Below are 16518 nucleotides of genomic sequence, written 5' to 3'. Positions count from 1 at the left end.
TAATGTATTAACCTTAGTTTCTAACTTCTCATTGACAAATCTCAACCCACTAAGATTTTTGGAAGTCCTGAAGATCAGGTACGAGTCTCTCTTTCTCTCTCTTAAGTTCATTAATATTTCTCAACACATCTTTATTGATCTTCTTAATCTTAAGACTCTCCTTCAATGATCGTTCATGAATATCTTTCTCATTCTCAGGTTCTCACTACGCTCCTCTTCCTCAACCTTCTCACTCTTATTGTCTGATTCACTCTTAACTATAGACACGAATGCCATATAGTTTCTTTCATCCTCACTGCTAGAGGAATCACTCTAATCACTAAGATTGGTTTCATCATCAGTCAGTGATACTGCCGATGCCTTACCCTTTTCTTTATTCAAGTTCTTTTTATAGATGGCACATTCATTCCTATAGTGACCAAAACCCTGACATTCAGGACATCTAACCAAATGAGATCTCTTATTAGAACTCCTAGCATTAGTCTAATAATGCTCGTCTTTCTGAAATTTACTAGGAATACCCTTTTTTCTCTTTTTAGGTTTTCTCATATTTTTGAGGACATTTTGAAATTTCTTAACAAAGTAAGCTACTCATCGTCCCTAAGGGTCCTTGTATCGGTTGATTCATACTCTTCTTCCTTGATGATGTTCAAGACTATAGACTTATTTTTCTTCGGCTAAGATATGGCGAGTTCATAGGTTTGAAAGGATTCTACAAGTTCCTTTTTCTTAACTTTGTTTAAGTCTTTGCTCTCTTCAATTGTAGTAATTTTGGGTCTAAATTTTTCAGGTAAGGACCTAAGGACCTTTCACATAATTTTAGACTCAAGGATTTTCTCACCTAGATTAAAGCTAGATTTCACTATTTCATTTAACTTCACATAAAATTCATTGAATGATTCATCATCTTTCATTCTAATATCTTTAAACCTAGAGGTCAACATTTTCAATTTGGATTTTTTTTTTTTAATTTTAGTTTTGGTTTCCTCGTATGTGGTCTCTAAAATTTCACAAACCTCTTTGCAACTTTACACATCGACACTCTCCTAAACTCTTTGGAGACATAGCCATATAGGGCATGAAGCCATTTGCTATTCTAGTTGCACTCAGCAAGTTCAATCTTAGTCCAAAGTGAAATGTCCGTGGGGGTAAACTACACCTGACACAGTCATAGAAGGTGCGGTCCAACCATTTTGTATACTAACCCAAATGCGCTCATCTAGAGACTTAAGAAATGTTTTCATTCTAATCTTCCAATATGCATAGTTACTTTTGTTAAAAAATGGACGCATGGAAAGACACTGACTAATCTAGTTTAAATTAAGGTTAGCAATCGAGACAAGACTCTGATACCACTTGAAAATAATGAAGTTTGACCCAATTAACACTTAGAGGGGATGTGAATAGGTGTTTATATGGAATTTAAATTTAGCAATTAATAAATGCAACAAGTCACAATTATTAATCGATCTAGATGAATTTACACGCACACTATCCTATGTTGAATTACTGCAATTTAATAAATTACAGGAAAAAAATAATACAAGATAATTTTTGATAGAGAAAACCCCTAACGGGATTAAAAACTTTGGGCCCAAACCAATTGAATCCACTATAAACGAATTAACTTGTAGTACTATCACACTCGACTAGCTCTAGTACTTTTGGACCTTCTGACTATAATTACCAAAGCCCTCCCAAATTGCGTGCTTCTACATAACTCTATGTCTTCTGAATTCATCTATCTACTCTGGATCTTTGAGAACTCCTCATTTTCCAACAATCAGAACTCCGGTCACCTTCCTTGATATTCAAAACTTGATAGACTCTGACGAAGTAAGTATTTTGGTGTGAGGTTTGAGTGGATTTGATGGTTTTCAATAATATGGCTCAAGCAAATGAGGATTGAACCGTTTATGTGAAGTGTAGAAAGTGATTTCAAGTTTCTCTCTCAATGTTCAACTAACCATTTTCGAAGTGAGGTGCACATATTTACAGTTTGGAGGTTTTGTATGGTATGGACCCATTAAAAACCTTAAAAAACGTGAAATATGATTTCTTGGGATGCACTTCGCTTGAGCGAGAGCTCAGTGATAGGTGAAGACAGCATTTTGCTCGAGCAACGATCAAGCAATAGGCTAGTGATTTTGGACACTCGAGCAACAGCTTGGTGACAAGCTAACAAAAATCAGACAACTTTTTCTTTGTTCCATAGACGACTCCAATGATTTCTAACTCATCTATATAATCTACCACTTGACTTTTTAAAACATTTTTTTACAACTATATTTTTGTCCAAAGACTGCCAACAACTATTAAACCTATCAGCAAGCATAGAATCTGCAATTAATTGCTCACTGTTTACTTTACATATATTATTATCATCAGTGTAGAAAGAAAATAGCTAGCTACATTTCTCTTCTCCTCAAGATCGTTGTAGCTCAATGCCTTTTTTTGTTAATAATTCCATGAGGACTATTCCAAAGTTATAAATATCACTTTTCTTTATCAATTGGTTTGTTTACACGTACTCAGGGTCTAAGTATCCAAATGTTCCTTGCACCATGGTAGATAATTGGGTTTGATCAAGTGGAAACAGTCTTGATGCTCCAAAATCAGTCACTTTTGCTGTGAAACTAGTGTCTAAAATAATATTTCCTAATTGGAGGTGAAGCCACAGAGTGCAAATATGCAAGCACTCCAATAGCTTCTACAGCTATTCTTAAGTGATTGTCCCAAGAAAGAAATTGCCTTTTGTTTTATTGCTCATGTGTTCATAAAAGGGTTCCTTTTTCTATGAATTCATAAACTAGTAAAGGAATTTGTGTTTCTAAACAACAACCAAGAAGTTTGACAACATTGTTGTGGTTGATTGGGAACCGAACAATCACCTCATTGATAAATTGTTGGACTTGGTTTACATAAACTTCTTTAGACATCTTGATGGCAACTATTCAATTGTCTGATAAGAAGCCTTTGCATACTGTGCCAAAACCTCCTTATCCAATAATCCTACTATCATGGAAGTAGTTTGTAGCCTTCTTTAGCTCAGAGGAAGTGAATATTTTTAGCGTATCTGGTGACTTCTCTCTTCTGGTAAGTTGTTCTTGCAACAATAATCCACAATTTTGAAGAAAGAATTTATGTTTCATATTGATCAATTTTCTTCTATTGAGTTCTAAGTACAACCAACATGTAGCAAGAAGAAGAACACTAACTCCTATAGCAATCCCTGTTATTGAATTTTCACGAGGAAAGTGAATAAATGTTAGCTCATTTTTATTTTCCATTAATTTTTAATAAAAACCTTATTTAAATGAACTATTAACAAAAGATTAGTAATCATTACCTGCACAAAAAAAGAAAAGAAGGGCTAAGCTTTGTTCATGGAGAAGTCCTAACCTACAACGAGTTTCAATACAAGTGATTGACCATGAATGCAACCTCGTCCATCTTTCTTCCCATCTCCATTGTAACCTTTTGGACAAACACACTTGAAACTCCCTTCTGTGTATACACATTGGTCTTTTTCACAAATGTTGAGACTTGGATTTTCACTTTTAAAAAATATGAAAACTATAAATGATATAAAAGGGAAAGATATTTTCATTGTATTTTAAGACCATATATGGAATCTCAATATAACGCAAGAAAAATAAATACACACAACCATACCCTGACAACCATCAATGATGTATGGATTTCCTTGATAATCATCCTGACAAGAACAGCGATACGCGTATCCATTATCGCGTTCTTCACACTCCGAATTCATGCTTTTACATGCATAACTAGACGTGTTATTTTGAGCCTCCTCACAAGTTCCGACTCAAATTGAACAATCAACTACCATTGGAAGCTTTGATACATTTCTTAAGCTGGAAAGCATACTTGGAGAAAACTGGAAAGCGCCTTCCTCAGTAAGAAATGCATAGCTGCAATCATTGAAGTCCCACACATTTGTGGGATTTTGATGGCTCCTCACGTTAACTGTCGACACCTCATCACCTCTTTTGGGATAGGAATCTGGCAGCATCCTAGACCTGAACACAACCCCTCATCGTTCTCTATGTCGTCCTTGCTTTTACACAAGGAATTGCACCCTGTTTGATATGCTTTATTGTTAAGCCGATTCCTGTTACTACACCAAATTTTGCTAGTAAAAAATCAAAAGTTGAATTTTCAAATTCTAAGTCAAATAGGGACTTAAGTGAAATAAAGTATTCTATTTGGGTTTATTTTACAATTGAAAATACTTAAGGGTTTAAGATGGATACAATTTAATTTTGGGGATCTACTTATATTTTTTTAAAGTTTAGAATTTAATGCTTTATTATAAGAACGTTGGAGGGCTTTCTTTGCATTTATTGGTAAAGTGGACTACAAGTGGCAATTTCTAAGCCATTTTTCACATACACACACCCACAGTAACTTGAAGGAATGGTAAGAGCAGCAGAAAACGGTAGAAAGAAAAAAAGAAAAGGAAGAAAAAGAGAAGAAGAAGAAAAGAAAGAGGACAATAGATTTTCAAGTTTGGGTTATTCGTTTTTCAAATTTCTTCTAGAAGGTAAGCAAAATATTTACTTATTAATGGATGATATTGGATTTTAGAGATTGTGAACAATTTCATATGTTTGAATGTTAGAAAAAATTAAAGGTTATTAAGATGTATTTCAGGTATTTAAAAATATTATTGCAAAAGGAATTGTTTATTGGAAGATTTATGTTGAAATCAAAGAATATGAAAAGGGTTGTAAAGTATAGCTTCATTCTTTAAAATTGTTGTAGTTATATGATATCAATCACTTGATTGAGGATTTGAGGTTTAATTTCTCTATTATTTAGGACATTTTAGGCTATTTTCGAGCAAGGTAATGCACAAGTGCTATTTTTGAAATTCTGTCCTGAGAGTGCTATTTCTGTCAATGATTTTGGTGACAGTTTTCAATATAAAAAAATTGGAACCAGATTTCTATATTCTGGAAATACAGTGCCGATTTCGTTAATCTTTTGATTTTCTTGGATTTTTAGTATGAGAACCAATTTAAGTATTAAATACTGGGGAGTAAATGTTGAAATAACTTATATAAAGGTGGATATGTTATTAGTGAGCCTAATTGGGATTATGACATTAATAAAAGACTCCAAGTTCTTTATTAGTAGGAAAGATGTTTAGAGCACCTTAGTGATGAGATATGATTTCTTGGGACGAGTGCGAGATGTCATACTTAGGCGACGAGAAGATTGAAGTCCCGATCAACCTACAACTTGGTGACTGGATAAAGTTTATTTTTCAGAAATAAGTATTCATTAAAATTAAGTCACTTATTTTATAAAGTTATGTTGCTAGCATGATTTTCAAAATAAAGTGGATTTATAATCTGTTGTTTTTAAAATTAAATTCAGTTCAATTAAATCATTTCAATTGCATGTTCTATTCGTATTACATGTTTCAGTATAGCTAAAGTTATTTTCTAAAAACCACCAGAAAGTATTCCATGTGATTTTACCCTAGTCTATACTGGTGTGAATGTGTTTCCACAATATATGAATAATTATGTTATTTTATCGGTTCTGCACTAGTGTGAATGTGTTTTCATAGTATATGACTAGTTATGATGATTTTACCTGCTGTGCACTATTGCGAATGTGTTTTCATAGTGTATGACCAGATTATCAGACTTTTTGGGATCCACTCTCGTACACACATAGGCTTTGGGCCATGTACTAAGGCGATTAGCCTTTAGGGTAGCTCAGCGTACGTATGGCTAGATTATCAGATGTGAATGACTTTGTCCTGTACATCGAGATTACTTTATACATGAGTAAGGCTATTCATTGGGTGCGTTTTTGGTGTGATTTTTAGTATTATACAGTTTATCAGATTTCAGACTACAGAAATTTAGATTATTAATTTTTTAGAGTAATGATTTTAGCTTATAATTTTGTGAAATGATATTTTCACTTATATTTTACTAATATCAAATTATTTATATTTATTATACCTCAAAATTGCTTATCTAGAATTAAGCACAAAGAATTTTATGATGCATTCATATTTAGTTTTAAAAGTGTTACTAAATTTTAGAATTTCTCAAAATTTTAATAGAGCAAGAATTTTCAGAAAATATGCAAAAACGGAAAATGTATACTCATTTGCAAATTACCCACTCACTGAGCTATAAGCTCATATATCTTTTCACCTTTTTCTTTTCAGATAGTAGCTAAGTTGAGCAGCGATGGAGCGTGTTGATCTACCAAGTTGAGCCACGCATTATCATTAGCTGTATAACTCATTTTTGTTAGTTTATATAATTCATTTATTGGAATACATGCATCTCTTGTTGAAAGGCATATCCATATCACGGTTTTGTTGCATTTTTGTAAATGTTGTGCATTTACAGAGTAATTATCATTCCTGTACACTTTATTCTGAATAGTTGTACTGAGGAGCTGATGTACCCTGTTTTAAATTATATGTATAGATTTGAAAAAATTGATTATTATTATTATTATTGGGTAGTTTTAGTCCAATTTCAAAAGGAACTCTGTCAATTTTTTTTTTTTTTAAATATGTCACAGTCAAAGTAGGCCAAAGTTGCCTTAGTTATTGGGTTCTGCACTCAACTGGTATCTACTATCGATGCACTACACATGTCGGGTCCATAAGGGTGATTTGATACGAGTTGTGTCAATTCCCATATACAATAGCATTAGTATCAAACGAATCACAGTGAACTTATTCGCAATGTTACTGACCGTGAGACCTTTGGACAATCGCATACATGGTTTTGAATTCAATATTCTGTGCCATTCTGAGCATAACAAGCTTTTGTTTTGGATTTCATGACCCGTAATTGTCCGTCGAGGGATATGTTTACGATTTCTACAATTAGCCTTGGCAAAAATACTTTGGTAGTATTGAATGCGTCAGTACAATTGACCAAGAATGAAGGGTTAAAGGAGCAATCTTGTGTAGTGCCGAAAGGAAAGGGAATTTTTACATTTCCACAATGTTTTATACAGTTGGGCCTTGGTATTGGGAAATTTACATCTGAGGTAGAACTTGAAATTGACGTTGAGAAAAATACAAGTCAAATTGCTAGAATGAATTGGGTTTGTAGCAAATGCAATTCCATGGCATTGGGAACTATGATTACAACCTTTCCTAGATTTTTTTCTCTCTCTCCTTGTATTCTAGTTAGTAAGAGAACAAGAACTTCAAGAATTATATTAAACATATTTCAATAAGAGCCATTTATATAAATTGAGAAATCTTCTCTTGATAAGTTCGTCGAAAGATCTCTAGTTTTGTTATTTTTTCTTTGGCTAGCCAAGTTTGAATAATACAGATATTGATTTGTTCAATATCCTAGGGGCTGTCACACTCTAATGCTGTTGTTGCACATTATGTCAAATTCCATTTTTTTGGGTTCTGAAACTAGCAAGTGGTGATTAAAAAATAATTATGAAAATAAAATATATAAATAAATAGGTACATGTTTTTCATTTTTACATGGAGAGACTCTTTCCTATATTTATTCACAAAATATTCAATGAGATTAGTTCTTTTCCAAAGGACTAAATCAGTTATGCTGTCATTTATGCTCCATATGATGCATTAGCATTTCTACTACAGAAACTTCTCTCTCTAAATATCGGTGCAGGATTGAAATAATGGTTAAACTTATGAGGATTGATCAATATTTAATAGGCAAATTTGCATTTTTCGTCTTTAAATTTTGTGAAATTTAATAAATGTATCGTCAACCTATTTAGCATATTACGTCTTCAACTTTTCAATTATTTAATAAAACTCGTCGTTCCTTCCATTGTGACCATTAAATTACAGATTTATATTTTCTTTAAATAAACAAAAATAAAAGAAAGCAAAGAATTTTTCTAATTTATTTATTTATTTACAAATTGAATGCCATAACTTTTCAAAAAGTAAAAATAAATCAGGCTTAAAACTATTAATAACATATTAACACTTCAAAAAATTTAGAAAAATTTCATTTCCCCCAATCCCCACCCAATCAACACTCAACCCTATCACACTCATCCTAATCTACCCCACCTCTGGCTAAACATCACATCTATAAATGTAATCATATCGATGGCAGCATCATCCCTCCCATAGAAAAACTAATTAAAAAAAATGATTTGATAAAAAATTTGTAGTCTAAATCGCAATCTATTGGTTCAAAAAAAAAAAAAAAAGAAAAAGAAAAAAGTAGAAGAAGAAGAAGAAGAAGAAGAATTGCAATTAAGAATTGTAGATCAAAATTCACAATCTGAAGAGATCTAACATTAAGGGTTGAATCCATCTTTTCTTCCAAATTATTTGGGTTATGTGTTTATTACTTATTTAATGTTCAAAACATGGTAAGCTAAATGTTTTGTTGATGGTTTTTTGATGAATCCTTGTTAATTCTTTAAATCAATAAATTGCTTTTATAATTTAAATATAAATTCTTATTATTTGATTGATTGTTATTGGATTAATTTATGGCCAATTGCAGGACTGTTTTTGGGATTCATGGTCATACCAAGAGGTAATATTTAAGCTTTTTAGCTCAAATAACAAAAAATATTAGGTCATATAGGAGATAGATATACTTCTAGTTTTATCTTACATTTTTATCTAGTCGCATCCTTCATAGAGATATAATAGGATTGAGGATAAAAATTGGGTTAGTTTATTTTCAGAGAGAAATTTAATATATGAGGAATATTGAGTTTTAACTTAAACTAAGAATTGATTATACGTGGCGAATTGATGATTAAAGTAAGTTAACAATAGCACCTTTCTTGATTTGATTAAACTTCAAGCTTTCCTTTCATTTCCTTTTTTATTGTTTTATTTAGTTGGTAATTAAAAATAAGTAAATTAAAACCAATTAAAATTGGTCGAAGCTAATTTTAGTTAAAACAAAAAAATAAGTAGATATCAATTTACATGAATTCGACATTCTAGTCATTATTATACTACTTGTAGAACATATCGTCCACTTGAGCTAAAAAAATCTATAATAACCTTTCTCCAAAAAAATAAAAATAAAATTGCTTTCTCTTAAGGTGTTGATAAAGTCCTATACATAACACGTTATGATACTTGATTGGTACGATTATGATTGGGATTAAGACAATACTTGATCATGTTCAAACTCCCAACTTTCGTTCTTGATATTAGTTCCCTGGCATGTACACGTTGCAACTCTTTGAGTGGGACTACGCAAGTGCCATGACATGCCCATTGTGCTGCCATGCCATGGGGTCCCATAGACTGACTGGTGACCTGACGTGGTTGTGAGTACGAATGGTATAAAACTGGTCCTTAGGTGGCAAACCATGGTACCATGTGTTGGAGAGTAACGCTGGCAGCTATGCACTAATTGAGGTAGATTATGACACTATAAATCAGCATAAATGGTAGCCTGTGGCAACTCAATGCAGCAGTGTGAGCATTCTATGGCCCATATTAGCAACATGGGAGTGCCATGGCACCAATATAGGCATCATACATGTACCTATGGCAGCTGAGTCGATAGCGTATGAAACACCCAAGACTACGACGAAAGGAGATGAATATAGATATGGTACTCTTGTATTAGAATTAATGTTGACAAACATAAGACCAACACACAATGCATTTGAGGATCATGCAAATCTTCATAATTATATAAATATTGCAATACCAGGCACAGTAATTGAAATTGTGGATCCAATAATGCTACTAGAAAACAACTTTAGTAATAAGATCAAGGATAGCTGGTATATTGAGCACTGGAGTGGCTTGTACAAAGGAATTCCTAGAGATCACATTTCAATTACAAATGTTACTGTATTACACAAAATAAGGGCTAGTTTGAAATGATTTTTGAGAAGTCACAAGGAGTTATTAAGATTCAAAATCTTATTTTGGATTCATTTGATTAATTTTATAGAAGAGTTTTTAGAAAAAGTAGATCCAATATAGCCTTCTCTAAGAGCTCTTCCCCAAGATAAAACTCTTTTAGAAATTTGTTTCGAAACACTAACTAAGGTAATTTTTCAATAAGCTCTTCTATAAAAATTAGAAGCAAAAGCAAAAGTTCAGCCAAATGGGACATAAAAAGTACATGTCTAGCTGAAGGCTTAAGGTAATAGTTTCGGCAATCGCATAGAGGTGACAACCAGTTGGAATCAACTGACATGCTTAAAATTCCCTAGGCCAACATGGCCCTAAGTTGGACCTGTGTCCGACCCGATGCCTTATTAATTGTTTTTCTTGGATACAATTTTTTCTTCTTTTTATTAATATTCGAACTAAACAGTAATGTATAACATTAATCCACCATATGTTCCAATATATAATAGAGTAATTAACAATCCACTCCAACGAGTGAAAATCACTGAATTCACAAAGTTTGCTATAAACCTCCTCCATTAATTGATTCCATCTCTTCCTGGATATGCTTAAATGACAGTGGTAGCTGTCTTTAGATCTTCTGCCACCACCCATCGGTAGAATAATATGATCCCTCATGCTATCATATAAAGTACCTATTACCCCCACCATTTGTAAAGGTTTTCAATTCCATAGAAATAATATATTCCATCTCTTCTGCGCTGGATTCAGTTTGTACCCATGATATTGTCTACTTGAACGAAAAAATCTATAGTAACCATACTCACCCCAAAAACCAAAAGAATTTGCTTTTTCATAAGGCGGCAATGTCCTATACATAACATCTGATGATACCTGATTAGTGTGTTTATGGTCGAGACTAAGACAATACTTGATCTTGTTCAAACTCCCAACTTTCATTCTTGATATTAGTTCCATGGCATGCCATGCACATGTTGCAACTCTTTGAGTGAGACTATGCAAGTGCCATGGCATGCCCATTGTGTTGCCATGCCATGGGGTGCCATGCATATATGATTACAAAAGGATAGGCCTGGTCCTTAGGTAGCACGCCACGACAACATCTGTTGGGGAGCAATACCGGCTTCTATGCACTAATGGAGGTAGATTATGTTGAACAAAGTTGATGAAGAACGAAAATAAGTGCTTGAAGGTTTTATGAAAAATAGTTTGTAGAAGTAAACGAACCTTAATCCAAGTTCAAGCAAACAAAATACGGAAAAAGGAACTAAAGAACGAAATTATAAAAAAACATGGTTTGATCTTAGATTTTGGATGTAATGGAATCAATTTGATATTTGTGATATGATTTCCAACATGAAAACCAGTCATATGTATTGAACTACAATCGCCATGCACGAAAAGGTGCAAAAATCAAGTCAAAAAGGTCTGAAACACTTTAAAACGACACTAGAATTCAAACAACCAACAGTCAGAATTTTTTGTACTGGGTGGCCACCCAGTACAAAAACAAGCGCCAACCCAATTCAACAAAATGATCATTGTAATTGCAACACAAGGCCAAGCGGTTGCCTAGGCCATTTTTCGACCTTCACCGTTTTTGTTCTCGTTTTGTTTTCTCTTGTTTTGGTTAAACAACTTTTATCATTTCCAAAATCACTCGTCATTATTAATTTGAACAATATCCAATAGATTACGACACTGTAAAACACCAAAGATGACATCCTACGGTAACATTGGAGAGCAATAGCACCTATATATGCATCATATGTATACCCATGGCAGCAAAGTTGACAGCATATGAAACCCCCGAGGTAACGAAAGGAGATAAATATAGCTATGTTATTTTTGTACTAGAATTAATGTTGACAAACATAAGATCAACACATAATATATTTGGGTATCATGCAAATCTTCATAATTATGTAAGTGTTGCAATATTAGGCACAGTAATGGAAATGGTGGATATATTAATGCAACTAGAAAACAACACTAGTAATAAGTTTGCATGTCGATCACAAATGTTGTAACTATACTTTAAAGAATAATGGCTAGAATGAAATGAATTTTGCGAAGTCAAAAGGAGTTTTTAAGATCCAAAAATAGCTCCATTTGATTAATTTTATATAAAATGTTTAAAGAATGCAAATCTAGTATAGTTTTCTCTAAAAGGTTTTTTGCAAGATAAAATTCTTTTAAAATTAGTTTACAAATATTAATTAAGATAAATTTCTCAATAAGATTTTCTATTAAAAAAAAAAATAGAGGCAAAAGCAAAGTTTCAGCCAAATGGGCACCGTAAGACGTGCATGTCTAGCTGAAGGCTCAGCTTAATAGGTTCGACAATCACGTAGTGATGACAACTCAGTTGGGAATCATTTGACATGCCTAATATTCTATAGCTTCTTGTATACAATTTTTTCTTCTTTTTGTTAGTATGTCGGACTAGACAGTAATGAACAATATTAATCCAACATATATTACAATATATAATAGAATAATTTACAATCCACTCTAACGAGTGAAATTCATTGAATCACAAAGTTTACTGTAAACCACCTCCATTAATAGATTCTGTCTCTTGCTGGATATGCTAAAATGCCATAATTGCCTTTTGATCATCTGCCACTACCCACTGGTAGAACAATATGATCCCCCATGCTATCATATACAGCACTTGTACCATTACCCTCACCATTTACAAAGGTTTTCAATTCCACAGAGACAAGAGATTCCATCTCTTCTGCATTGGGATCAGTTTGTGCCCATGAGTGTTTTCCTGATAGCCTTAGACCTTCAAGTTCCATAGCTACTTCCTTCATACTAGGTCTATCATCTCCTCTAACGTATAAACACCTTTTTGTGAGCATAGCAACCGATATTAATTGTTCACTGTTTCCTTCATGTACAATGTTATCATCAAGAACTTGGAATAAGTTGCCTTGTTTTAGCATTAAAAGAAAATAGATGGCTAAATTTCTCTCTTCCTCTGGTCGATCATAACTTAATGCCTTCTTTCCTGTTAGTAACTCCACAAGAACTACTCCAAAGCTATAAACATCACTTTTCTAAGTCAATTGGTTTGTTTGAAAGTATTCAGGGTCTAAGTATCGAAAGGTTCCTTGCACCATAGTAAATAATTGAGTTTTATCCATATGAACCAATCTTGATGCCCCAAAATCTGAGACCTTTGCTGTGAAATTAGCATCTAAGAGAATGTTTGCTGATTTGACGTCTCTGTGTATGATTGGAGGAGAAGCCGCAGAGTGCAAATATGTAAGAACTCCAGCAGCTTCTGCAGCTATTGTTAAGCGCTTGTCCCAAGAAAGAATGCGTGCCTTTGTTTTGTTGTTTATGTGTTCAAAAAGAGTACCATTGTCGATGAACTCGTAAACTAGGAGAGGAACTCGTGACTCTAAACAACAACCAAGGAGTCTAACAACATTTTTGTGGTTGATTTGGGAAAGAATAATCACCTCATTGATAAATTGCTCAACTTGGTTTGGATCAACTTGTTTGGATTTCTTGATGGCAACTATTCGATTATCTGATAAGATGCCTTTGTACACTATTCCAAATCCTCCTTGACCAATAATCCTACTGTTATGAAAATTGTTTGTTGCCTTCTTTAGCTCTGCAGATGTGAATAGTTTTGCTATATCTGTTGACTTCTCTTTTCTAATAAGTTGTTCTTGCAGCAATAACCCACCATTTTGAAGAAAGAATTTTCGCTTCATCGTGACCAACTTTCTTCTATTGAGTTCGAGGCATAAACAACAGCCAGCAAGCAGCAGAGCACTAACTCCTGTAGCAATTCCTGTTATTGAAATTTTTATGTGGCCAAAAGAACATAGGTTAGCTTCTTTCCCCTACTTTTCATTAAACAAATAGGCCAGAAATTATTTTTTGGAAATATGAGAGGTATTCAAGGTTGGGCGGGCCTATTCTTGTGATTCTCTTGACAGGGTTAAAAAAAATGGAAATAGAAGATGAAAGGGTTAAGATACTTATGCATGGAATTTGTACTAACCTGCAACAAGTTTAAAGACGAACGATTGATCACTGCGAATGCAACCTGTGCCATTTTTTTTCCCATCACCATGGTGACCTTTTGGGCAAACACACCTAAAATTCCCTAGTATGTTCTCGCATTTATGTTCACAATCATTGAGACTTGGATCTTGACATTCATCAATATCTGCATAACAAGAATATCAATAATAAAAAAGAAAATGAAGTTAAAATTTTGTTAACTTATAAATTGTAAAAAACACTAGGCCATTCAATGGGAGAGTGATATGTACGACTTTCAAGATAATGTAGGAAAGAATTAAATATAGTCATACCTTTGCAACCATGATAAAGGTATGGATTTCCTTGATAACCCGCTTGGCAATAACATCGATATCCGTAACCATTAGCAGGCTCATAGCACTCGGAATTCACACTTTTACATGCATAACTAGAAGTGTTATTTCGAGCCTCCGCACAAGTTCTGTCTCCAACTGACCAGTCAATCACCAAAGGAAGCATTTCTACATTCCTCAGGCGGGAAAATTCACTTGCAGAAAAATTGAATGTACTTTCCTCAGCAAGAAAACCATAGCTGCAATTGTTGAAGTCCCACACATATGAGAAATTATTGAAGGAATTCAACGTCACCTCAACTTCCCACACATGTTTCGAGATAGACATCTGGCAACAGCCTAAACCAGAACATGAGCCATCAACCAGATCATCCTTGTTGTCACACGTGGACGTGCACCCAGTCTCGTAATTTCGGTTCTCCCGGTACCCGGATACATAAGCGTAAGTATCACAACCAACGACGATGAACTTATTGGTAGTATTGTTGATCGTGAATCCAAGAGGCACCTTTATCCAGGGATCTTTATACAACACTCTGGTGCCGTTCTGAGAATAACAGTCTTTTGCTATGAATTGTGAGACACGCATTTGGCCCTCCAGGGATATGTTTGTGATTTGGATGGTTGAGTTTGTCCAGTATAGTTTCGGAAGATCATAGTGGGTTTCATTACAAGTGACTGAGAATGTTTCGTTAAAGTAACAGCCTTCCCTCGTGCCGAAAGGGAAGGGAATACTTACATTTCCACAATGATCCCTACATTTGGGGTTTGCTATTTGGAAATTAGCTTGAGTAGAAATTGATTTTGAAACAAAAATAAGCAGAATTAACACAAGTAATTTGGCTTGCAGCAAATGCAAATGCAATCCCATGGTTTTTTTGTAGCCTAACTGAACTCCAGCCCACCAACTATATATAGACACGTTTGCTTATACATATTCTTGTTTAACTTCGAAAGCCACAAACATCTTATCTTGACTAGAACAGTCTCCTCTTGAAGTGTTTAGAGGGGCAATGTTTTCATTATCAAAAATTATGTTGCATTAATTGCTGTAAAATTTGATATACTTGATTGATTCGTTTATGTCTTATCTGCTAGCTGATTTTGAATAATATACACTAAATATTTTTGCATGTGGTTATGATTTATCGCTTGCATTTTCTCTTCTATAAATTACAACAATTTTTTTAATCAAAATGAAATAATTATAGAATTAAAAAAAAAAGATTTTGAAATTTATCTTAGTTTCTTGTAAAGTACTAAGTACTTTGTAGTGCTTCAAGAAGTCCTTACTTGACTTTGGAAATCGACTAGACGAAACACAACAATATCGAGGAAAAAGAGCATTGCTTTATAGTTCATTTGGCAGGTGAAATGAGAAGGAACATGCACTCTATACAAATTCATTGTGTACTATGGGATTTTTAATACAAAGCCTCTCGTAAAAGTTTAAGCAATTTTGATAAAAGTTGATGTAACGAGTGGTTGAAAAGTTAATAAAGTTCTAGATTCTATCAAATTTGGAATTATGCTATGCAGCCCCATTAAGGTTAAAACCTCAGTCTAGGTGGCGATAGATGATAGGTTGAACGAAAAGTGAAATTGAATGATTTATTTAATTCCATCTATCATTTAATACTACATTAACGTCACCTAGACCGTGGTTGTAACCCCAGTGAGACTAAATAGTATTACTCTAAAATGTTTGATTAAAATTAAGTTTGACCCATTCAAAATTTAATTAAAAAATTTAGAAAATTCTTGTCACTATTAATGCCTTCTCCCATTTCTTTAATCTACTTAATTATGAGAATGACATTCATTAGACTTTTCGGGCTTATATGATTAGGACCGCTACTTCAAATAAATAAAACGGATATAACCAAATAGGACCGCTGCTTCAAATAACTAAAAGATGCTTCTTATTCCAGAGATTCAATGACTTGACCCTCATCGTGTGGAATTGTAATCTTCATAAAGTGGATAAAAAGCATTATCATGACTTGATATAAGTGGTAGTGCCTACTGCAAAAATGAATGATGTTTATGTCGTGAAGTTTGAATGCTTTACTAGCTTTATAGAAGAAAATGCGAAACAGTAAAGGGTATGAATATTACCTATTTAAAGATTATTCTTTCTTTTCATACGAGGCTTTGGAAAAAAATTCGACGCAAGACGTGTAGTATGTTAAGATTTGAGATTCTATCTTAAAAGATCAATATTATTAAGAATAGTAGCCCAAACTTTATAAATTGATCTATGTTTTCATTGCTGCT

The 16518-nt window shown here is 33.5% G+C and overlaps 2 protein-coding genes across 2 annotated transcripts; both read right to left on the bottom strand.

Moving 5' to 3' along the window:
- Positions 1–12404: 12404 nt before the first annotated feature.
- LOC111369581 (wall-associated receptor kinase 5-like) lies at positions 12405–13699 on the bottom strand. Its single transcript, XM_022991155.1, is given in 1 exon segment — positions 12405–13699. A coding segment is annotated over 1 exon segment (1119 nt). The 5' UTR covers positions 13612–13699; the 3' UTR covers positions 12405–12492.
- A 200-nt stretch (positions 13700–13899) lies between these two features.
- On the bottom strand, positions 13900–15112 carry LOC111369047 (wall-associated receptor kinase 2-like). Its single transcript, XM_022990531.1, has 2 exons — positions 14221–15112; positions 13900–14072 (listed from the first exon to the last, which is right to left on the bottom strand). The coding sequence occupies exons 1-2, from the start codon at positions 15110–15112 to the stop codon at positions 13900–13902; spliced, it is 1065 nt and encodes a 354-aa protein (XP_022846299.1).
- Positions 15113–16518: the final 1406 nt, after the last annotated feature.

Source organism: Olea europaea, chromosome 20, assembly GCF_002742605.1.
Source record: "Olea europaea var. sylvestris chromosome 20, O_europaea_v1, whole genome shotgun sequence".
NCBI classification, from domain to species: domain Eukaryota; kingdom Viridiplantae; phylum Streptophyta; class Magnoliopsida; order Lamiales; family Oleaceae; genus Olea; species Olea europaea.
Note: the sequence above shows the minus strand (reverse complement) of the source record. Positions and strands in the feature narration are given on the sequence as shown.

Bases quoted from the DNA above. Each gene is read 5' to 3' on its own strand.
- LOC111369047 (XM_022990531.1), bottom strand. From the start codon at position 15,112: ATGGGATTGCATTTGCATTTGCTGCAAGCCAAATTACTTGTGTTAATT. The intron at 14,073-14,220 runs GTATGACTATAT...CTTGTTATGCAG, and splicing joins CCTTTATCATGGTTGCAAAG to ATATTGATGAATGTCAAGAT.